This window comes from Canis lupus, chromosome 7 (genome assembly GCF_011100685.1).
Source record: "Canis lupus familiaris isolate Mischka breed German Shepherd chromosome 7, alternate assembly UU_Cfam_GSD_1.0, whole genome shotgun sequence".
NCBI lineage: Eukaryota > Metazoa > Chordata > Mammalia > Carnivora > Canidae > Canis > Canis lupus.
Window position 1 is genome coordinate 66,884,733 of NC_049228.1, and position 25,011 is coordinate 66,909,743.

The 25,011-nt window shown below is 37.2% G+C and overlaps 1 protein-coding gene across 5 annotated transcripts in view; it reads left to right on the top strand.

Annotated features, from left to right (window-relative positions):
* Positions 1-833: 833 nt before the first annotated feature.
* The window catches only part of PLP2 (proteolipid protein 2), a 30,184-nt gene continuing 6,006 nt past the window's right edge, over positions 834-25,011 (top strand). Inside the window, exons 1-2 of one of the 5 annotated variants that reach the window (XM_038543690.1) lie at positions 834-1,004; positions 20,566-21,111. In XM_038543690.1, the coding sequence (XP_038399618.1) occupies positions 20,711-21,111 (401 nt within the window). In that variant the 5' untranslated portion in view covers positions 834-1,004; positions 20,566-20,710. Of the gene's footprint in view, positions 1,005-20,565; positions 21,138-25,011 lie in introns of those variants that run through there. The other 4 variants (XM_038543689.1, XM_038543688.1, XM_038543687.1 and 1 more) reach the window with 4 other exon arrangements.

Consider the following 25,011-nt stretch of genomic DNA (forward strand, 5'->3'; position numbering starts at 1 on the left):
GGATAGTTCTGAATAAGGTAGTGTCTGTCAATTAAATTGTTCTCCAGCCCAGTTGCCGCAGACTTATGCTTTAGTCTTACGGTACTGGGGACACAATGAAGGAGGGTGTGAAACTGAACTGAGAGATTAAGAACTCTTGGAATTCTATTAATTTCATCAATAGAATGAGACTTGCTCTGGACACAGATCTTGGCACGCTTGACTCAGATATTTACCACCTCAGATATTTACCACCTCTGTGTAGATGTTGGCAGCAGAGTACTTGCATGCCCTTGAAAATGGGGGCCTCCTTAATTTTTGTGCATAGGTAACCTAGTTCCAGTCCTGGTTAACAATCATAGACATCAGTGGTATCAATTTTGAGGCAATTATATGCAAATAGTAGGGGAGAAATGGTGAACAAAGCCATCATAAAAAAGACAGTCACCCCATATGCACTTACAGAATAGATCTTGGGGTGGCTTCAAAAGAATGTGCTTTGTTGCCTCATATCCTCTGTGGCACATGGTGGACTATAAATATAAAAATGATTCAAACAATCACATAAACATTTTATTACATATGAAGACTTAGATATTGTATGGGTATGTGAATTCCCCTTCCACAAATCAAATTATATATGGTGTATTCTATTCCTTCTAGAAAGCTACAGAGAAGTTGCAGATATGCAGCTATGGTATTTCCTACTCGGTGTTTGCTTTATAATGAAGGAAAATAAGCTATTTCTTAAGGAACAGGTGTAGTGCTAGTTAGTTAAGAGAATAGCAAACAGCAATGGGCTGCTGCCCTGGAAACTGCCTGGTATCCTAGCAACAAGCCCATTCATTGCCTGGTCTGCTCCGTGGAGTTCTGTCAACACAGGTAAAGGGCTTACCCTCCAGCACTTAAGTGACAGCCTTTCTGTTTCAGAGAAAAGTGAGGCCCATATATATAAACCTGGAAGTGAAGGAGAAAACATGATTCTGCTAAGCAGCCAGTGATTTGGAAGGTAAAAGGACAGCAATGTAGGAGTTAAATTTATTCACATTTACTTTTCTTCTAGGTGGGCTGGAAATAAGTGTCTTTAACTGTTGGTTCTCCGAAAGGAAGGATCAAAACTTTGGTGGAAGTAGCTAATGCTATGACCTATGGCTCTGCTCCCACTGCCTTCTTTGGGTTAAGAAGTGCAGTATTTTCCCAAAACTTTAGTTGACCTCTGCTTCCATGAGTAGCCACAAGGAGTAGGAGAAAGAGGACAGAACATATCCTGGTGGTGATTTGAAAGTTACAGCTTCCGTTTTTCCACATATTTTAATTGTACTCCCTAAATTCTATGAGAATACTTGAGATTTTTTTATTTAAAAAATGTTCAAAATATCTCCTGAGACCCATAGGAAATCTCAAATGATTGGAACTAGCTATGGTATAGAATAGAGAGTGAATTTTCTGAGGGCAGAGCAGAAACTTGATAGGATCTGGGCCCTTAACCTCTTTTAAAAGATTCATTCCTTTCTGTCTCTCTTTTTCCATTTTTTCCATGTTTCCACATTTATTTCATATATGCCAGAAATTATTCTAATCATAATGAATCATCATTGCCTTCTCTATAACTCTAGAGATATAAAAAAAATAGTAGATACCACATAAGCAAGTGGTGAATTTCAATTCAGGAGTGGTAAATTCAACATTAGATCAGATATCTAATCTCTCTTCAGAGACCTAAATGAATTGGAAATTTCAGTGTTGCCAGTTGAAAAATTATGACTTTTCAATGCATTCTCAATAAAACTGAACCTCAAAGAGATTTCTCCTAAAAGAACATCTATATCTATCTTCAAAATTGGGAATAGAGTATATTGAGGAATAGTATTTTTTTCTCCTGATTTGTGTGTGAATGTATATAATTTTAATGTTTGCATAACAAGAAATCAAATACTTTTTTAAATGATTTTATTTCTTGGGTGCCTGAGTGGCTCAGTCAGTTAAGCATCTGCCTTTGGCTCAGGTCATGATCCCAGGGTCCTGGGATGGAGCCCCAAGACAGGCTCCCTGCTCATCAGGGAGTCTCCCCCACCACCCCCCAACTCATGCTCACTCTCTCTTGCTCTCTCTCTCTCTCTCTCCCTCCCCTCTCCTTCTCATTTTTAAAAATTTATTTATCTGAGACAGAGGGAGAGAGTACAAGTGTGCACAAGCCAAGGAAGGGGCAAAGGAAGAAAGAGAGAATCTCAAGCAGACTCTGCACTGAGCACAGAGCCTTATGCGGGGCTCAATCTCATGATCCTGGGGTCATGACCTAAAGAGAAATCAAGAGTTGGACCTCCATCGACTGAGCCACCCATGTGCCCCAAGAAATCAAATACTTAAGTAAAACTTCTATTCCTTTAGAATGGCTCGAACTTTTTATTAGCTGGTGTCATAGTCTAGTAAGTCATATACATACATACACAAAATGTTTTTAAGTTTTTCATAACTAAATCACCAGAAGCAAAAAAAAAATTATTTTAATAATGAATCTCAGCTCTTAGTTTAATTTCTAAAGGAGGTTCAGCTTTTCATTTTGACTTAAGATGATGATACAAAGTTCTAGGAATTGATAAAAACTAACAGGAGAGTAATGAAACAAATCAGAAAATTAGTTTAAAAATTCAAGTGGTTGCCTGAAAAATGTCTTTGGTAACTCTGGAGATAAATGTTTGTAACAAAGAACATGTTGAGTAACTATATTGTTATCATTATGACAACATAGGCTTTTAGGATGAAGTCTTACACAGAGGGAAATAATTTCCTACTTCCAAGCTGGTGACCAACCAACCAATTTAGAGATTAAAACTACAAATGAATTGTATTTTAGCTGATTACATTTAATTAATTAGTAAAAGTAAAGCACAGATGAAAGACCTTTTGTAGTAGGATTGACAAGGAAATAACAAATGATGCTGAGTGATGGTATGAGGCAACTTCCAGCAGAGCACATGGCAGAAGGAGGAAATAATAATAATCACAGATAAAGCCAATCAATATAAAGACAGTGTTGAAGAAGACAAGAACATTTTTGCTAAAAGTGAATACAGGTGTGTCTCTCATGAATAAATAATCTTTTAAAAAAGTGAATACAAAAAAAGTGAATACAGGTATGTTTACACCTGAAATTAATATAAGATTATATACTTCAATAAAAAAATGACTATAGAGTCATATATGTGCATGTGTATGTTGCTGATGGCTTAAAGAAACATCCAAATATATTTTATTTTAGCAGTGCCTTTGATTAAGCATAAACAGCAAATTCAGTAGTTATGTCAACTTCTATTTTAGTAACATGTTTAAAGCAGATTACAAATCTCCTAGTAACCATGTAGTCACAGTTCTTCGTGAAAAAAAAAAATCGTTTCTCTGCAGCAGTTGGTTCTGAAAGGCAAATGTATTTGTGGAAACAAACTTTAACACCAGGAGGTATTATTTTGTAGGCAAAGTATGTGAATTTCAACTTGCGGTATGCTCGATTGAAGTGCATTTAGTTTTCCAAAGGATGGTTCTGCACAAAGTTAAACAAAAGGTTTAACAAGAGTTTTAAAGTCCTGTTAAAGATTTCCTAAGAGCTCTCATCTCACTTGCTTCCATTTTACTTCTGCTTCTCTGTGGTCACTATTGCTGTGCAAGAAGCAATTTTGCAAGCATTTATATGGCTGTGAGCCATGTATGAGTCAATTAGATTGCCTATTTTTTAAATCTCTCTAACAGTTTATAGAACAGACTAACCCCTTCTCTCACACTGCATCAGGCCTGGATTCTGCCCTTTTGAGGAAGAATTAGACCAAAAAAAAAAAAAAAAAGGCATCTCAATGAGATCAGAGCAGAAAGACTATCAAACTCTTCTCTCTCTCCTCCTTTTAAAAATGATATACTCCTCTTGAGATCTATTTGACACACACGTGCAATGCTCAGAAAAGAGTAATTCATTAGTAACAAGATCCAACAGGTTCCCCATCCCTAAATATGCCCACCCCAGTCCCTTATTCTTCTATATTTGTTTGTTTTAGCTTCACTAAGCCATGTTGTTTAACAAAATTGCAAATAACTTCCCATGAGAAACCCACTTTTTGTGAATACAGATCTCTATAGATAGAAGAGAAAGTCAGCAATGTGAAACATAGTCTTTTCAATACCACTCTAGGCCAGTATTCAACTGAGCTAAACATCATGGACTAATAAGAGTAGCATGGATAATACATATGAAAACCAAGCGTAGGGGAAAAAATGTTTTTAATTGCCTCTGGAGGCAGATGACTTGCCTTCCTTCCTCTTTTCTTCCTTCTGCCCTTCATTCTTACGTCTGATGAAGCTAATATTAACATTTGCTTGCATTGCCTGAGCACAGGGCAGATGCCTAGGCCATGAGTGATGAGAAGTGGGCTAACAGTGTGCTGAAAATTCAACCTAGGAAGTTCTCTTCACATGTTTACATCTTTTTAAAAATATTTTATTTATTTATTTGAGAGAGACAGAGATAGTGACAGAGAGCACAAGAGGGGAGGAGAGGGAGAAGCAAGTTCCCCATGGATCAGGGAGCCCGATTCAGTGTTCTATCCCAGGCCCCTGGAATCATGATCTGAGCTGACGGAAGACACTTAACCCACTGAGCCACCCAGGCACCCCTCATGTGTTTGCATCTTAAGAACTACTTGGCCTTCCTTGCTAAGATAATTGGATGCTACTTTATTCTACTTTACATTCCGTATCAGACAATACAGCACTTGATATTGGCCATTAGCTACATAGGAACAGGGGATTGGATCTCTTTGTGGTCATCATTACAGCCCAAGTATCTAGCACAGCATGGAACAGAATAGGTACTCAATAAATATTGAGGGATAAAGTGGATTTGGTTTATTTTTCCTAAACATTTACAAATGCTAAAACTATTTGCACTTACCCAAACACACCATGTTTTCCACATCTCCCTATATTTTGACCCATCAATAATTCCGTGTAGTTTCTTTTTAATTAGCCTTCTATCTATAGATTCCTACCTACCCTTCAAGTTTTAGATGGAAGAATAATGCTCCTGTGATGCTTGGGTGGACTCCTCTGTTTTGTGATGTTTCTTCCTACACACAGCACATAGCATCTTGTACATACTGCTCTCTTCTGGCATTGGGATTGCTTATGGGCTTAATCATGGCTGCTCTGTAGGCTATGAATTCCTTAATGGAACATATCTTTTCATCATTGTAACCTCTACCCTAGCATGGGTCTGATTTGTTGGGATTCGGGCAATGTTGATCCAATGAAAACTATTTCCTTTCACATCCCAAAAGTCAGACACCTAATCAAGTAGTTGGGATATAATCTGATGCATCTCAAAGCAGAAACATGATACATTAAGGCCTATAAGAGCACAAAGGAGGGAATAGTTATTCTTTCCTGGATACTGGGATTAGGTTCTACAGAGAAGGTAACATTGACCTGTCCTGGGGATAATGAGAAGGAATTCACAAACTGGGTGATCTTGAAGACAGAATACTATGAGCAAATACATTAAGATTTAAAAGTGTAGCATTGGGGGAGCCTGGGTGGCTCAGCGGTTTAGCGCCGCCTTCAGCCCAGGGCGTGATCCTGGAGACCCGGGATCGAGTCCCGCATCGGGCTCCCTGCATGGAGCCTGCTTCTCCCTCTGCCTGTGTCTCTGCCTCTCTCTCTGTGTCTCTCATGAATAAATAAATAAAATCTTTTTTTAAAAAAGTGTAGCATTAGAATTAAATATGTTAAGATTTAAAAGTGTAGCATTAGAATTCTGCTTTTCAGCTAAGATGGAGTAACAGGAACCAGATTTACCCTCTCACCTGCACCAACTGTATAACCAGATAAAATATAAGAAATGATGCTTTCAAGATATTATACATAGGTATCAAAGGGCAATAACTGAGGCAAGGTGGAAAATAAGTAAAATGACACCTATGGTTGTCCCAACTTACCCAGAGGGAGTTTCCAGGCCATTGTTCTAGTAGAAGGAATGGAGGCAGGACCCGCTTCTCTCCCTGACCCAGAAGTCTTGGGAAACTAGGATGCCTGTTGTCCACAAGGAAAAGTACTGGAGCTACAAAGAGAAGTCCAGAGACTGAAGAGATTGCCTCCTGGAGTCTTCAGCTGAGTACTGATTAACATTTATATGTGAAGAAACTACGTGCAGCTGGGAAAAGAACAATGAAATGCCTTGAAAGAAATAATCCCTGGAGTTAGTCCATTGATGGAAATAGTTCCTGTTCTGTATCCAGAGTGGAAATTTGCATAATTAGCAGAATATTGGCCAGAAAGGTTTTGCCTTAGTAATGGGACAAAATTAGCCAGAGACTCAAAGCTGCTCTAGTCTCAACTGCCCCATCTCAAAAGCAATAACTATATATTAGTTTTCTATTGCTGTGTAATAGACTGCCAAATGTAGAAGTTTAAAGCAACACTAAATTTATCTCACAGTTCCCATGGGTCAGGAGTCCTGGTACAGGTTTGGTGGTTCCTCTGTTCTGGGCCTCCACAGGGAGAAATGAGGTGCGGTATTGACTGGGGCTGTGCTTCTCATCTGAGGCTTGGAGTTCTTTCAAGATCATTCAAATTGTTGGCAGAATTCTGTTTCTTGCAGTTGTAAGACAGAGATCCCTGTTTTCTTGCTAGATGTTGGTACAAGACCACTTTCAGCACCCAAGAGCCCTCATAGGCAACAGACCAGTGGGAATGTGGTCTCCTAATGTTTTATCATCTGTATCTTTTAAAGTCTCCTCTGATTTGGTCACCTACCTGGATGATATCTCAATGCCTGGTGGCGTTTTAAATGCAAAAAGAAATATTTAAGACTATTACATTAACAATGGGAGGATAAAGGGATATAAAGACAAGCACAGTTTCTTTAACTGGTAAATTGTCAACACAGTAAACTGATAAGTTGTACGTATATAAGTCGTACATAATAACTAGAATGATCACTGAAACTTTAATTTTTAAAAAAAATATTTATTTATTTATTCATGAGAGACAGAGAGAGAGAGAGAGAGAGAGAGAGAGGCAGCGACACAGGCAAAGGGAGAAGCAGGCTCCCCGAGGGGAGCCCGATGCGGGACTCCATCCTGGAACTGATCATGCCCTGAGCTGAAGGCAGACGCTCAACTGCTAAGCCACCCAGGCGTCCCTCTTTGTTTTTTTTTTTTGTTTTTTGTTTTTTGTTTTTTAAGATTTTATTTATTCATTAGAGACACAGAGAGAGGCAGAGATACAGGCAGAGGGAGAAGCAGGCTCCCCACGGGGAGCCCGATGTGGAACTCAATCCCAGGACCTCAGGATCATGACCTGAGCTGAAGGCAGATGCTCAACCACTGAGCCACTGATCACTAAAAATCTATACAAAGAGATATATGCAAATATACCATACATATGTAAAAATGGAATTATAAAAATTGTTCAGGTAACCCATTAGAAAGCCATTAGAAAGCAAAAAAAAAAAAAAAAGAACACACAGAAAAGCAAAAAAGACAATAAACACAAAACAAAAAATAAAATGGCACATTTAAGTCCTAAAATAACAATAGTTACATTGAGTGCGAGTGATCTAAAACACTAATCAAAACTTACTAAAGAGCTAATATAATCAGGTAGTTTAGTATTGGTAGAAGAATAGACAAATGGATTGATGGAACAGAATAGAAAGCCCAGAAACAGACTTACCTAACTAAATATAGTCAACAGATCTTTGACAAGGGAGCAAAAGCAATAAAATGGAGCAATGAGAGTCTTTTCAACAAATGGTACTGAACATACATACACAAAAATAAATCTGGACAAACCTTACACCCTAAACAAAAATGAACTCAAAAAGATCTCATGTAAATATAAAATGTGTAATGATAATTATAAAATTCCTAGAAGAGAACATAAGAGAAAATGCATGATCTTGGTATGGTGTTGAGTTTTTAGATACAGCGCAGAAGGCATGATCCATGAAATGAATAATTAACAAGCTGGGCCTCATTGAAATTAAAAACTTCAACTCTGAAAAATACAATGACAACAGAATGAGCATACATGTCACAGAATGGGAGAAAATATTTGCAAATGCTTTGCACAATATCTGATAAAGAACTCTTATCCAAAGTATACGAAGAAGTCTTGAAGCTCAACAGTAAGAAAGTGAACAATCTAATTAAAAAGTGAGCAAAAGACCCAGACACCTCACCAAAGAAGATACACAGCTGGCAAATAAGTATATGAAAAGATGCCCAGCAGCACATGTCATTAGGAAACTGAAAATTGAAGAAATGATGAGATACCACCACATACCTGTAAGAATGGCAGAAATGTGAAACACTGACAACATCAAATGCTGATAAGAATATAGATCAAGGAATGCCTGAGTGGCTCAGTGGTTGAGCGTCTGCCTTAGGCTCAGGACGTGATCCCGGGGTCCTGGAATTGAGTCCCACATCGGGCTCCCTGCAGGGAGCCGGCTTTTCCCTCTGCCTGGGTCTCTGCCTCTCTCTCTGTCTTTCATGAATAAATGGGAAAAAATCTTTAAATATATATATATAGATCAAAAGAGTCTCCCATTCACTGCTGATGAAGACAATTTGGCAATTTCTTATAAAATTAAACAAACCCTTAACATATAATCCAGTAATTGTAGTCCTTGGTATTTACCCAAAGGAGTTGAAAACCAATGTCCAAACAAAAACCTGAATGTAGATGTTTATACCAGATTTATGTGTAATTGTCAAAACTTGGAAGCAGCCAAATGTCTTTTAGAGGGTGAATAGATAAGCTGTAGCACATGCAGACAATGGAATATTAATGAGCACTTAAAAAAAAAAAAAAAAAGAGAGCTACATGGGGCACCTGGGTGGCTCAGCCTGTTAAGTGTCCCACTCTTGGTTCCAGCTCAGGGTGGTGAGATCAAGTCCCACATGAGGCTCTGGGCTTGGGATTCTTTCCCTCTTCCAATCTCTCTCCTCTTTTGTCCCTCCCACTACACCCATGAAGCATGCACATGCACTGGTTCTCCCTCCCCCTGCTCTCAAATAAATAAATAAATAAATAAATAAATAAATAAAATCTAAAAAAAAAAAAGAGGGCAGCCCTGGTGGCTCAGCGGTTTAGCGCGGCCTTCAGCCCAAGGCGTGATCCTGGAGACTCAGGATCCAGTCCCTCGTCGGGCTCCCTGCATGGAGCCTGCTTCTCCCTCTGCCTGTGTCTCTGCCTCTCTCTGTCTCTCTGTGTCTCTAATAGATAAATAAAATCTTTAAAAATTTTTAAAAGAAAAGAGCTATTAAGCTGTGGAAAGATATGGAGGAAGATTATGTACATATTACTATGAGAAAGAAGACAATCCAAAAGGCTATACATTACATGATTCCAGCCATATGACACTCTGGAAAAGGCAAAACTATGGAGACAGTAAAAATGTCAGTGATTCAGTGGTTATGGGGGAAAAGGCATGAATAGGCACAGCACAGAGGATTTTGAGGGCAATGAAACTACTCTGCATGACACTATTATGGTAAATACATGTCATTAAACATTTGTCCATACCTATAGCATGTAAGACACCAAGACTAGGGATCCCTGGGTGGCGCAGCGATTTAGCGCCTGCCTTTGGCCCAGGGCGCGATCCTGGAGAGCCAGGATCGAGTCCCGCGTCAGGCTCCTGGTGCATGGAGCCTGCTTCTCCCTCTGCCTGTCCCTCTGCCTGTGTCTCTGCCTCTCTCTCTCTGTGTGACTATCATAAGTAAATAAATAAATAAATAAATAAATAAATAAATATTAAAAAAAAAAAAGACACCAAGACTAAACCCTACTGTAAATTATGGACTTTGGATGATAATGATGCGTCACTGTTGGTTCATCCACTATAAAAAATGTGCCACTTAGGTATGGGATGTTAAGTAGAAGAGCCTTTGCATTTTAGAGGCAGGGGTATATGGAAACTTTCTCTACTTTCCACTCAGTTTTGCTGAACCTACAACAGTTCTAAAAAAATTAAAATCCATTAAAATTTTTTCAAAAATGGAGATATTTAGGGGCACCTGGGTGACTCAGTCAGTTAAGCATCTGCCTTCAGCTCAGGACTTGATTTTCGAGTCCTAGGATTGAGTCCCGTGTAGGCTCCCTGCTCAGCCGGAAGTCTGCTCTCCCTCTCCTTCTGCCCCTCCTCCCTTCACAGGCATGTACTCTCTCTCCCTTTCAAATAAGTAAAATCTTTTTTAAAAATGAAGATATTTAAAACTGCTCTTTGTGAGTTATTTAAGATGTTTTACAGCATGTCTAAACTTGATTTCTCAGCCACTCAAATGGTTTGGATTTTCAAATTATTTCATATATTTATAATGTTAGAGGATACCATACTTTCTTTTTATCAGATAAGAATATTCCTTCAAGGAGGCAAAAGAACTATAAAAACATAAATACATAAATATACTCATGAGATATGTGATGTAATTATACACAACATATGTTTTTGAAAACCCTTAAAAATTATATAAATATTTAGTTCTTCATACTAGATACTAGAGAAAGGAAAATTTTTTGTTTCCTCTTTTAATACAACTGAAAATAGTACAGAGTCTTTACTTGTATATTAAGACAGACACACATACACAAATACACTTAACACATGCAAATTCACAGACTATGAAGTCAGAGACCTTGTTCAAATTATGTTTCTGTCATCTACTGACTTCCTGACATGTATACATTAACTCCTATTCTGAGGCTTAATGTCTTTATCTATAAAATGGAGATATGTCAGAAGGTTATAATAATTAAAATGAAATAATAAGATAAAAGTCTAGAAATACAGAAGGCACATAGTAGGGGCCTAATAAACATTGATAAATATAACAAATATTCATTAAAATTATAAATATTAACTGTTATTACATTCACCCATCACCTTTCTGAAATTTCATTCCATGTAATTTATAAAGGTTTTTTTTATAATTTATAAAGTTTTAAAATAAATAATATATCTTAGTGAAAAAGAAAATTCATCTCTATGAAAAAATTTTTTAAATACTTAGATTTAAATTTTTAATATTTTGGAATGCTTCTATTTAGAAATCTGATCATTACATATCAATAGTGAGAAACAGAATAATGAAATGAACAATCCACTTATAAATAATTGCATTTTTATCTTTCACAAATGCCAATTTTTGGTCATTATAAATGCATTTTTCCTTTCCCAATTGCCTGTTCAATGAAAAATGCATAAAACTCCAGTTTATTTAGAGTACAAGCAGTTGAGACAAATAATTGAAAAAATTTTACACTTCAAATTTGCAAAGAAAATCCCAATCAAAATTAATTCAAAATAGGCAAGCTGATTTGGAGAACTTTTTAAAAAATTATTTTTAGTTTTGTAACTATATTTTTTAAGGTTATATTTATTTGAATTTTTATTTTATTTTTTAATTTAATTTTGAGTTAATCAACATGTAGTGTAATGTTGGTTTGAGGAGTAAAATTTAGTTATCACTCACATATATAACACCCAGTCTCATCATGAGTTAAAAAAGTTTTTTTAGATTATCCTTTCAATAGTGTTTCTTATAGCTTCTATGAACAGAGTTCATGTCAATACATGGTGTTCAAAAACATGATGTTGAACCCACTAAAATCCTTAAATTATTCTGAACAGTGTAAGCAATTCATTATAATTTGAGCTAAATAAAATTATTTTAAAATGTAATTTTTTGTACTTTAATTCTTTTTGTCAACCTTACATATTTCAAAAACCACATATACTATAAGTACAGACTTCAAAACTATGCTTTGCAAGGGGGCACCCAAGTGCCTCAGTTGATTAAATGACATACTCTTGATTTCAGGTCAGGTCATGATCTCAGGTTCCTGGGATTAAGCCCCATGTGGAACTCAGTGCTCAGCAAGGAGTCTGCTTAAGGATTCTCTCTCCCTCTCCTTTTGCCCTTCTCCCATGTCCACTAGCACATTTCTTCTCTCTCTTTCTCTCAAACAAATCTTAAAACAACACCACCAACAACTACACTTTGCAGGGTAAAATAGGTGAAGAGGGTTAAAAGTTACAAACTTCCAGTAATAAAATAAGGAAGTCATGGGGATGTAATATACAGCATAGGGAATATAGTCAATACTATTTCAATACTTTTGTATGGTGATGGATAATAACCATTCATGGTGATCATTTTGCAATGTATAAAAATATTGAATCACTATGTTGTACACCTGAAATTAATGGGATATTGTATGTCAATTATACTTCAATTAAAAAAAATACTAAGCTTTACGTAGACTAAAAAGCTGGATTGCACAGTAAGACTATGTTCCATCTGGCCTTATCTGAAACAGAAAATAGTATGGACAGGTTGAATCATCTTGTTGAAAATAGAAAGCAGAGGAATTAATATAAAGGAGAAAGGACATTTAAACATAATTTTCTTGTAGGGTGCCTGGGTGGCCCAGTTGATTAAATATGGGACTCTTGGTTTTGGCTCAGGTCCTGATCTCAGGGTTGTGAGACTGAGCCCCACACTGGGCTCCACACTCAGCGCTAAGACTGCTTTAGATTCTCTCTCCCTTTCCCTCTGCCTCTTCGACTGGTGCACTCTCTCTCAAATAAACAAATAAATCTTAAAAATATAGAAAGATAATCATGATATGGTTTCACTCAAATGTGGAATATAAGAGTGAAAGGGATTAAAAAGGAAAGGAGGGGAACTGAGTAGGGAAAAATTAGAGAGGAAGACAAACCATAATAGACTTCTAACTCTGGGAAACAAACAAAGGCAGGGAGGAGGGTAGGGGGATGGGGTAACTGGCACTAAGGAGGGTACATGATGAGATGAACACTGGGTGTTATATGTTGGTAAATTGAATTTAAATAAAATATTTTTTAAATCTTAAAAAAGTATTTACTTGCAATACATGTAAGTCAAATCATTATTCTATATGCTTACACATACATAGTGCTGCATATCAATTATATGTCAATAAAACTGAAAGAAAAAATTTGCTGAAATGCCAACTCTTTCTCTCCACAAAGCAAAAAGGAACTTGAAAGAAATACAAGCAAAAAAAAAAAAAAAAAAAAAAAGGAAAAAAAAGAAAAAAGAAAAGAAAAGAAATACAACCTAATTAAAGTCATCATCTTCCCCAGCTAAAACTAAATTATTAAGGTGATAAATCTTGTTGGTATTATAAAAGCAGTATTAACAACTAATATTAAAGGTTTACAATTTATTAAATTATTTCCTATCAATTATCTTATTTGTTTCTCACAGCAACAGCTGATGTAGGCACTATCATAATTCTCATATTCCAGGTGAAAAATCTTAGATTCAGAAGGATACTCCCCATTTTAATCATTTAACTTTTCTACCAAATCACAACAAAGATAGTTTCCCCTTTCTCTAGGCAGTAAGAGTTGTTTTCTGGTTTGTAGTGATTGTTTTAAAAGTCCCATCCTGGGGAAATAACAGTCATGTATAGGTGACAAGAGGATACTATTTCCTTTACCATTGACACAGCAAGCTACGATGGCCAATGTTGCCTTGTTAGGACTAAAAACAACCTAACAAAACTCTCCACTATTTTGAGATCCAGAAATAGATATCAAGTCAATCCTAGCTCCCTCAGGAATTTAGGTTGGCATTTAGGGAGTGGGAGTGTGTATACTCTGGCATTAGGGGTCACTCTGATGCTCAGTCCTTCTGATGTTTACTTGAACACTAGTTTTGGGGAAAAACAGGACAAGGAAACAGGCTAGAAGTCCCAAAATGGATGAAAAAAAAAAGTGTTCCATACAGAATTTCAGTTCATTGAAGCTATTATTTCAAATAACCATCATAGAATGCTCTCTAAAATTTTTCTCTTTTGCTAATGTAAGATTGCTTTGTATTTGGAGGGCATATATTTCAGTCACTACACAGTTTTCAACTTGTTCTGTAAGCCAAACAGTTCTCTTTTTAGAAACTCGTAAACTGCATAGTTATCTGGCAAAATTAGATTAAGGTATGTGACTGGAGAGTGTGAGATGGAGTAGTTCCAGTTTACAAATCTGGAGAGCTTATCTTGAAAAATATTGTAAAAAGAAGTATTAGCATGGATAAAGAGAGACATTACATAATTATAAATGGGTAACTCATCAAAAAGATGTAACAATCCTAAATGTATGTGAACCTAACAATAGGGCTTTAAAATATATGAAGCAAAAATGAATAGATCAACAGGGGAAACCCACATTTATACATGAAGTCATCAGTACTTCTTTCTCAGAAATCAATAGAACAATTTAATAAAAAAAAGCCAATAGAGTATGAAAGAACAATACTTTCAATCAACTTGATCATATTTACTTGTATAAAATATTCTACCATTGGCAGAACACATATTTTTTTCTTTCTTTTTTAAGATTTTATTTATTAATGAGAAACACACACACACACACACACACACACACACACACACACAGAGTGACAGAGACACAGGCAGAGGGAGAAGCAGGCTCCATGCAGGGAGTCTGAGGTGGGACTCGATCCCAAGTCTCCAGGATCAGGCCCTGGGCTGAAGGCCACGCTAAACCGCTGAGCCACCTGGGCTGCCCTACATATTTTTTTCAAATGCACATGGGAATATTTACTAAGATAGACCAAAGTCTGGACCATAAAGCAGATCTTAACAAATTTAAAGAATTAAAACTCTACAAGAACAGGGAAATTCATAGAGACGAAGTAAAATACAATTGTGAGGGGTTGGGGGTAAAGAAGACTTTTTGCTCAAAAAGTGCAGAGTTTCTACCTGAAATAATAAAAAAGTTCTAGAAATAGATGTGGTTATAGTTACACTGCATTGTGAGGATGTGGAAAGCCACTGAATTGTACAGTTAAAAATGATTAAAATGGTAGATTTCATATTATGTATCTTTTACTACAGTAGAAAAAGTCAATTGGAGAAAAAAGTCACATACACGGTATGTTATGTAAGAGAACAAAATTAAACAAGAAAACAATAGAAAGGTATCAGGAAAATCCTCAAATATTTGTAAATTAAACAACACATTTCTAAATAAACCAGGTGCCAAAGAGGAAAGTTCAAGAGGAGTTAGAAAATATTTTGAACTGAATGAAAATAGAGCATATAAAAATTTGTGGAATGTAACCAGTACTTAAAGGGAAATTTACAGAAGAAATGCCTATATTAGAAAAAAAAAAAAGTCTAAAAATCAATAGCTTTTAGCTTAAGAATCTAGGGAAAAGTAGGGAGTGCCTGGATAGCTCAGTCAGTTAAGCATCTGACTGGATTTTGGCACAGGTCATGATTTCATGGTTGTGGGATCAAGTCTCACATCAGGCTCCACACTTTTAAAATTTTAGCAAATGAATCGAGCAATATATAGAAAGGAAAACACTTCACGATAGATTTGGGGTTTATCCAAGGAATAGAATGCTAGTTTAACATTTAAAAATCTCTGTAATTTACCATACCAACAGAATACAAAAGAAAAACCACATAATCATCTCAAGAGACACAGAAAAAAAAATCTATACTTGAATTTTTAGAAAGCTTATGAAACTAAGAATAAAAAGTAACTTCCCCATTTTATTAGGAAACACCTATAACTAACCTAACAGTGAAAGACTGAATGCTTTTCTTTATGATCAGGCATAAGAGAAGGATGTCCACCCTCACTGTTTTTAGCTAACACTACACTAGAGGGCCAACCCAGTGCAATTAGACAAGAAAAAGAAATATTATAAATACAGATTGAAAAGAAATAAATCTCTCTCTGTTGACTGACAACAAATAGAAAATCTTAAATAATATATAACAGCTACTGGAACTAATAAGTGACTTCAGGAAAGTCTTAAGATTCAAGGTCAGGGATCCCTGGGTGGCGCAGCGGTTTGGCGCCTGCCTTTGGCCCAGGGCGTGATCCTGGAGACCCGGGATCGAATCCCACATCGGGCATCCCGGTGCATGGAGCCTGCTTATCCCTCTGCCTATGTCTCTGCCTCTCTCTCTCTCTATCATAAATAAGTGAAAATTGAAAAAAAAAAAAAAAAAAAGACTAAAAGATTCAAGGTCAATATACAAACATCAATTCTACTTCTATAAAGTAGCAAAAACTATTAGAAAGTGAAATGTGAAAACTATACGATAGTGGGATGCCTGGGTTGCTCAGTTGGTTAAGCATCTGACTTCAGCTTAGTTGCAATCTCAGGGTCTTGGAATTGAGGCCCATGTTGGGCTCACTGCTCAGAGAGGAGTCTGTTTGTTCCTCTCCCTCTGTCCCTCCCCTCTGCTAATGCTCACATTCTCTATCTCTCTCAAGTAAATAAATAAAATCTTAAAAAGATAATTATGTGATAGTATAAGAATATGAAATATTAAAAAATAATATGAAATATTTAAGTATAATCTACATATGCTAAAAATTATAAATTATTGATATAAGAAATAAAAGACAACCTAAATAAATGGAGAGTATATTATATTCATGAATTGGAAGGCTTTTTAGAATATCAATTCTCCCCAAATTAATCTATAGTTTTAATGTAATCTCCATTGAAATCTCAGCAGAGTATTTTGCAGAAATTAACAAGTCAATTCTAAAATTTCATAAATAAGCAAAGGACCTACAATAGCCAAACAACTTTGAAATGGGAAAACACCTACACTACTTGATTCAAACTTACTATACATTTATGGTTGTCAAGACAGTGTAGTACTAGAAAAGGATAAACATACAGAACCATTGAATAAAACAGAATTTAGTTTTATACAAACTAAATTGATTTTGACAGAGTTGTCAAAGAACTCAGTGGTGAAAAAAAAGTTTTTCAGCAACTGGTGACTAAACAATTTGGCAACTATATGCAAAACTAAAAGAATTATCTTTTTGTTGTTGATTTATAATATTTTCTTATTGTCAATTAATATACTTTGTGTTATTTTAATTTATTTAAATTTGTCAAGATTTTTTTTTGCTTCATGTATTTTATTTTATTTTTTAAAGATTTTATTTATTTGAGAAAGAGAGCATGTGACAGAGAGAGAGAGAGAGAGAGAAAGTGTGTGCACTTGAGGGCACAAGCAGAGGTAAAGGCAGAGGGAGAATGAGAGGGAGAAGCAGACTCCCTGCTGAGCAGGGAGCCTCTCTTGGGGCTTGATCCTGAGACTTAGGGATCATGACCTGAGCCGAGGGCAGACACTCAATGGACTGAGCCATCCAGGGGGCCCTGCTTCATGTATTTTATGTAAAGTCTCATTATTAGGTGTGTACCCAATTAGGATTGTTCTTGGTAAGTGACCATATTATAAATCTCTAATGTCCTTTTTTTGTCCTAACAATATTCTTTGTTCTGAATCTTAATTAGATATTAAAATAGTCACTCTAGGGGTACCAGAGTGACTCAGGTGGTTAAGAGTGCACCTTTAGCTCAGGTCATGATCTCAGGATAATGGGATGGAGACTTGCATTAGGCTCCTTGCTTAGCGGGGAGTCTGCTTCTCTCTCTCTCTCTGCCCCTCCCCCAGTTCATGGTCTCTCTCACTCTCTATCTCTCAAATAATAATACATAAAATCTTTTTTTAAAAAAATAGCCACTCTGGGGGTGCCCGGGTGGCTCAATGGTTGAGTGTCTGCCTTTGGCTCAGGGTGTGATCCCGGGGTCCTGGAATAGAGTCCCACATCAGGCTCTCTGCAGGGATCCTGCTGCTCCCTCTGCCTATGTCTCTGCCTCTCTCTCTGTGTCTCTCATGAATAAATAAATAAAATATTTTTTAAGCCACTTTGGCTTCCTTTTGATTATTGTTTACATAATATGTCTTTTCCATCCTTTTATTTTTAACCTGTTCTTATATTTAAACTATGTTTCTTGAGAAGAGCATGTAGATTTTTTAATTCTTTTTTTTTTAAAGATTTTATTTATTTATTCATGAGAGACACACACACACAGAGAGGCAGAAACACAGGCAGAGGGAGAAGCAGGCTCCATGCAGGGAGCCTGATGTGGGACTCGATCCCGAGACTCCAGAATTACGCCCTGGGCTGAAGGCAGGCGCCAAACCGCTGAGCCTCCTGGGTTGCCCAGATTTTTTAATTCTTATATGACCATTTTGATCTTTTAATTGGTGTGTTTACCATATAGATTTAATATAATTATTTAACATAATTATAATCCACGTGTTTGGTTTTAGGTCTATTATTTTGCTACATATTTTTTTGTTCCCCTTTCCCTTCTTTCCTGCCTTCTTTTGGATAGTTAGATAGTTTTAGCATTATGCTGTATTTTTCTATGGAAGAGTTTCTCTACATCAAAACTATTGGTATTTTGGACTAGATAATTCTTTATTCTGGACAACTACTCCGTGCATTGTAGGATGATTAGCAACATTTCTGACTTCTATCCACTAGATGCAGTTACACCCTTTCCCACAGTTATGGCTGTCTCTATGATGTCATTTGTCCCCTGATGGGCAAAACTACTGCAAATTGAGAACCACTGTTTTCTTTCTTTTTTTTTTTAATTTTCTTTATTTATTCATGAGAGACACAGACAGAGATAGAGAGGCAGAGACACAGATAGAGGGAGAAGCAGGCTCCATGCAGGGAGCCTGACATGGGACTCGATCCCGGGACTCCAGGACCACACCCTGGGCCGAAGGCAGGCGCTAAACTGCTGAGCCACCCAGGGATCCCCCACTGTTCTTGATAATACAGTAATTTTTAAGTAATATGTAGAAATTTACAACCACATAAATCCCTTACTCTCTCCCCTTATGTTATAGTTGTCATGTGTTTTACATTTTTTTTCATGTGTTTTACATTAACAGGCATTATTTTTTTTTTTTTAAAGATCTGAGAGAGAGAAGGGGAACACATAAGCAGGGGAGGGACAGAGAAAGAGGGAGAAAGAGAATCTCTAGCAGACTTGCTGCTGAGTATGGAACCTAACTCTAGGCTCCATCCCACAGCACTGAGATCATGACCTGAGACAAAATCAAGAATTGGATGATTAACTGACCAAGCCACCCAAGTGCCTCTAAATTAACATGCATTTAAAACCTTATCAGACAATGTGAAATTTTTCCCTTCAATAATTATACGTATTTTGGGGGTTCCTGATTGGCTCAGTTAGGATAGTGCACAATTCTTGATCTCAGGGTCATGAGTTCAAGCCCCATGGTGGGTGTGGAGCCTACTTAAAAAATATATCAAAAAATAATAGTTACATATATTTTGAGGAACTTTAAAAAAAGGATTCACTATTTACCCAGATATTACTGTTTTTATTCTTCTTTCATTCTTAAATTTCTAGGTTTCATCTGGTATTGTTTTCCTTCAGTCTGAAGAGCTTTCTGTATCATTTCTTTTAGTTGGCCATGGGTTCTTTTAGATTGTCTTCATCTGAGAATAAAGACATAAAGATTTATGTCTCCTTTATTCTTGAAGGATAGTTTTGCTGGGTATAGAATGCTGGGTTAACATTATTTACTATCATTTTAAAAATGCTGTTCTACTGTCTTTTGGCCTTCATGGTTTCTGAAGAGCAGTCCATCATCATTAACATCATTGTTCTCCTATATTTGTCATTTTTCCTTAGCTACCTTTAAGATTTTTTTCTTTACATTTAGTTTTCAGTAGTTAGATTATAATGTGTCTGGGTGTGGTTTTCTTTGAGTTTATTCTGTTTTATGATCACTAAACTTCTTGAATATGCAAGTTAATGTCTCTCATCAAATTGAGGAACTTTTCAGCCATTGTTTCCTCAAATTCTTTTTCTGCATCAATTTATTTATAGGACTCCGTTGTTATAAATGTTAGACCTTTGATATAGTTCCTTGACTCTCTGAAGTTCTATTCATTTTTTTTCCAATGTATTTTCCTCTTCGTCCTTCAGACTGAATGATTTCTATTAATCTAGCGTCAAGTTCACTGACCCTTTCCTCTGTCATCTTCATTCTGCTATTGAGGTCAGCCAGCAAAATTTAAATTTCACAGATTGTATGCTTTAAAATGATTTCATTCTTTTTCTAGAATTTAATTTTTTTTGCTGAGTGCTTTTATATTTCTATATATTTTATTTAATATATATTTACCTTATGGAGCTTATTATTATTACAATCTATTTTTTTAAAGTCTTTGTCTTATAATTTCAGCATCTGTGTCACCTTAGGGTTTGCACCTATTCATTATCTTTTCCCTTAAGAATTGGCCACATTTTGGGCAGCCCCGGTGGCGCAGCAGTTTAGCGCCTCCTGCAGCCTGGAGTGTGATACAAGTCCCACGTCAGGCTCCCTGCATGGATCCTGCTTCTCCCTCTGCCTGTGTCTCTGCCTCTCTCTCTCTCCCTGAATAAATAAATAAATAAATAAATAAATAAATAAATAAATAAATAAATAAATAAAAGAATCGGCCACATTTTTTGGTTGTTTATCAGGTAATTTTGGATTGTATTCTGGACTTTAAGAATATTAAGTTGTGTAGATATGAATCCTGTTAAAAACCTCTAAGGTATTTTATTATTATTATTATTATCATAATCATCATAATTACTGTTTTAGCAGGTAGTCAACCAAGTCAACTTCAGATTGCAAGTTTTTAAAACCACTTTTTAGACAGAAGGCAAAACGGCTGGGTGTGCAGCATTCTGGAACCCTCCATCAAGCCTGCAGATCCTATGTGCCTCCAGGAACTCCAGGCCTCATCATGGTGGAGGCTGAGCACCTCTCAGCCCGTGGCTGCTGGACTGTCTTCACCAACTTCTTATGCTCCAGAAAAGGAACACTCCTGTGTGCTGAGATGATATTGTGCCTGGTGATTCTAATCTGGTTCAGCCTCTCAACACCAGCATACTCCTCTCTGTCAGTAGTTGAGATGATCCTTGCTGAGATCTTCTTTGTCATCTACATGTGTGACCTAGCCTCCAAGATACAATACTGGTCTTGGATTGATTTCTTCCGAACCCTTATTGCAGCCACCCTCTACCTCATCACCTCCATTGTTGTCCTTGTTGAGGGAGGAAATCGTTCCATAATCATTGCAGGAGTACTGGGCCTCATTGCTGTGTTCCTCTTTGGCTATGATGCCTTCATCACCTACCCCTCAAGGTAATAAAGACATAGAGCAGCACTGACTGTGTTGGTGGATTCCCTTTTTTCCCTGAGACCTGGTTGATGGTTTGATTCTTAATTCAATTCTCAAAGCTTTTGCTAGGCAACTTTGGATCTGTCCTATGCATATACAGCTCAAGAGTAGACTAGGGACTGGTATAGTTTCTTACACTATACATTAGGGCAGCCTCTTCTTGACCTCACTTCCTTCCAGGTTTCCTCCTATGCCCTCTGCCTCACAGAGGCCCTTTTACCCAGTTCTTTGTGCAGAAAAGTGAGATTTCTTTTTAGAGTTTTACCTGCTCCTATCATTGCTGCTGAGCAGTTCTGCATGCAGGGCCTGCCCATGGGGCAAAGCCACAAACCAAAAGAGGGGAAAAAAATGGAACACTCATTCTTAAATGTGTTGCTTCTTCAAGTTTTGACTCCACTCCACTAACTGCCTGATTTTGTTTACTTTTAAGAGTCCTTGTGTCATTGTTTTTGTGTATTTTGTTGAGAGTTTTTAGTTGTATTCAGAGAGATAGATCATAATGGATGTACTCTAACTTCATCAGAAATCAAAGTCACATTTCAACAGTAGATTTAAGAAAAAAAATTTTGAGGATGTTTGTAAAGATATGTAAAATTAATATAATGGAAGACTAAGGTCTTGGTGATCACACAGCCCAGTGGAACTCCTTCTCAGTAGTTGCTTGGGGTAGGAAGGGGGTAAGTGTGCTAAGTATAGCCAATACCAATCAAGTGTATTCTTAAAATAACTGACCAAACACAGACCTCAAGCATTCTAGTTATGCTGAGACATCTTGATGCCCTTTCTCATACTCTTCTTCAGCGGGTAGCTTGCACAAACATCCTTTAGTGATGTCTAGAATAGTGATTTAGAAATTATGCTATTCAGAACTCTAGGCATTCCATGGAGCCCATTTAGGAACAAAAGTAGTGCAGAGAGGGCATACTGTTTGATGCCACTCCCTGCTTCAATTAGAGAAGTCTACTTTTTTTTTTAAAGATTTTATTTATTTATTTGAGAGAGCAGAGTGAGAGAGCATGAGTGAGGGCAGGGAAAGGATTGAGGGAGAGATAGAAGCAGGCTCCCCACTGAGCACGGAGCCCGATATGAGGCTCGATCCCAGGACCCCAGGATCATGACCTACACCGAAGGTAGACACTTAACCAACTGAGCCACTCTAGCATCCCTAGAGCAGTCCACTTTGAACTGTTTTTTTGTACTGGACTGTGCAATAATGTGTCATAATAACTAAGATTTACATTGGTAAAAAAAATAAAAAAGAATCATGGAAATCCACCAGTTTGTGGTAAAGATCCTGGGATTGATCAGCAGTTGTGATGATGCTTTCCAATTCTTCTCTGATGCTTATAAACTAGTTGAGATACTCTAGATAGGAAGTACTGAGGACTTGTCAGGGATTGCCTGGCACACAAGGGATGGTTCAGAGCAGTTAAAATGTTTCTGCTTCCCTAATTTAAAGTGGTGGTCTGAATCCTGGAAAAAACATCAGCTGTCATGAGCTTTTGTGCTTCACTCCCTCACTGCCAGAGCAAACTAGCTTTGCTTGATGATTTAAAGTTATCAAACCAGGATAACTGACCTATTTTATCCCTTTGGAGAATATTTGCATTTCATGAGGCTCCTGACAATGTCAAGTACTTCACACAAATAAATTGTTTTAACACTTGCATTTAAAGTATCAGGCTATGGAGGACATCGAGAAGGTCAACAGGGCTTCAGCATATAGAACATCCACTACCTGAACAATGGGCTGTGGCACATGAAGATGTACAAATGAGTGTGGGGAGCGGTGCCAGGGGACTGAACCTGGAGAACTGGACCTGTGCTGTGTCTGTGTGTGTGCATCTGTGTGTGCGCTGGTGTGTCTTGTGCGACCACGAGGTCTGCATGTCCTGTGCCCAAGGGAACATGAGTACAACAGATGCTGAAAGAAGCACCCCCCCCAAAAAAAAACCCCAACACTGAGTAAAAGATTTGGAAGGAGAAAAAAAAAAGTATCAGGCTAATGGAGGAAGAGACTCTTCCTTGAATGTCTTATAATACCCAGATTATATAAAGTAAGTTAAACAAACTTGGACCCACTATTTAAGACTAGGATGATGGCTGAGTAATTAAAGCATTTGATAGTTCTTCTCCTAATTTCTATCAAATATTCACCAAGTACTACCAAAAGATGAAAATGCACAACAAACTCCAAAAGAAAGAATAAAAGTCAATCTTAAAAGAGATTCTAGAAATATTTCTATTATTAAGTTTTCAACAGTGACAAATTAACAAATAGAATTGATGTCCCAAAAAAAAAAAAAAAAAAAAAGAATTGATGTCCCAGGCACACAGCATCTTCTGAATCAGAAAGCACAGCCAGAAAACAGGCAGAAAAAATCCTATGTCATACTTCCCCAGGATTCCCCTCCGCACTGCCCTAAGTTTGGAAACACAGAGCTTCATGAATGAGAAAGGGAGACAACCATAGCCTTCATTGTGTAGAAACAGACTTCTGAAGAATCAGAGTGTCCCTTTCATATCATTCTTTTTTTTTTAAAGATTTTATTTATTCATGAAAGACACAGAGAAAGAGAGAGAGAGAAAGAGAGAGAGGCAGAGACACAGGCAGAGGGAGAAGCAGGCTCCACACAGGGAGCCCGATGTGGGACTCAATCCCAGGACTCCAGGATAACACCCTGGGCCTAAGGCAGGCGCTAAATTGCTGAGCCACCCAGGGATTCCCCATATTAGTCATTCTTAATTCAGTTTCTATAATGCCTGGCACATAAGGCTAGGATAAATAGGAGAGATCTTGGTATATGTAGTCCTCTGAAAGGTGAAGAATTTCAGGTAGAGTAGAGGAACACTAAAAGTAGAGAAACCTGGGGGACGGGTAAAATTGTCATGCACCACTCAATGTCATTAAGGAAAAGTAAATACAGTTAAATTCTGTAGGTTATACATCCTTTTTCTAATAGAAAATCAGGAAGTGATTCTATTTCATTTCAAAGGAACTACACAAAAGAAATGCCTATTAAGCAACAAAAAACTGGAATTGGCCTCTGCCTGTCAAATCACAGAATTAGAGGAGAGTAAGTACTGAAGTTAGATGGTGAGGGAAGTAAACATTAAAACTCTGCACCTTACCTTTTTTTCAAACTCTGGGCCAGGATATTTTTCTCCCAATTCCAAGTTGAAAAAATAGGGAGGAAAAAAAAAAAAAGACTTAGTATGCAGTCTAAGACAAGAGACATAATCTTTTTTTTTTTTTTTTTTTTAAGATTTTATTTTATCCATGACAGACAGATAGAGGGGGGCAGAGACACAGGCAGAGGGAGAAGCAGGCTCCATACAGGGAGCCTGATGTGGGACCCAATCCTGGGTCTCCAGGATCACAACCTGAGCTAAAGGCAGATGCTCAACCACTGAGCCACCCAGATGCCCCAAAGACTTGAGTCTTTTATAGTTCCCTTTTTTAGAGAAAAAAAAAAAATGACAACAAATCTACCTCTAGGATTGTCCCAGTGAAGTTTTTAAATTTCAGAAATACATGAAGAATCCAACAAGAGCTAAGCAAGAAAATGTTGCCGATAAAGCAGTAAGACAGAGGTTGGTCTTTTCATTTCCTCAGTAGCACTAAGTCTAAAAAAGATAACGGAGCAAATTTAATGGGCAAAAATTTGTGGAATCAAAAAAATATGCCTATTCATGTTTTCATTGATGTATGAGGACAACAGATGTTTTGTTTTGTATTTTGAGCAGGGCAGGGAGGAGCAGAGAGGGAGAGGGAGATGCAGACTCTCTACAGAGTGAGGAGCTTGACTTGGGACATGATCCCAGGATCCTGAGATGGTGACCTGAGCCAAAGGCAGACGCTT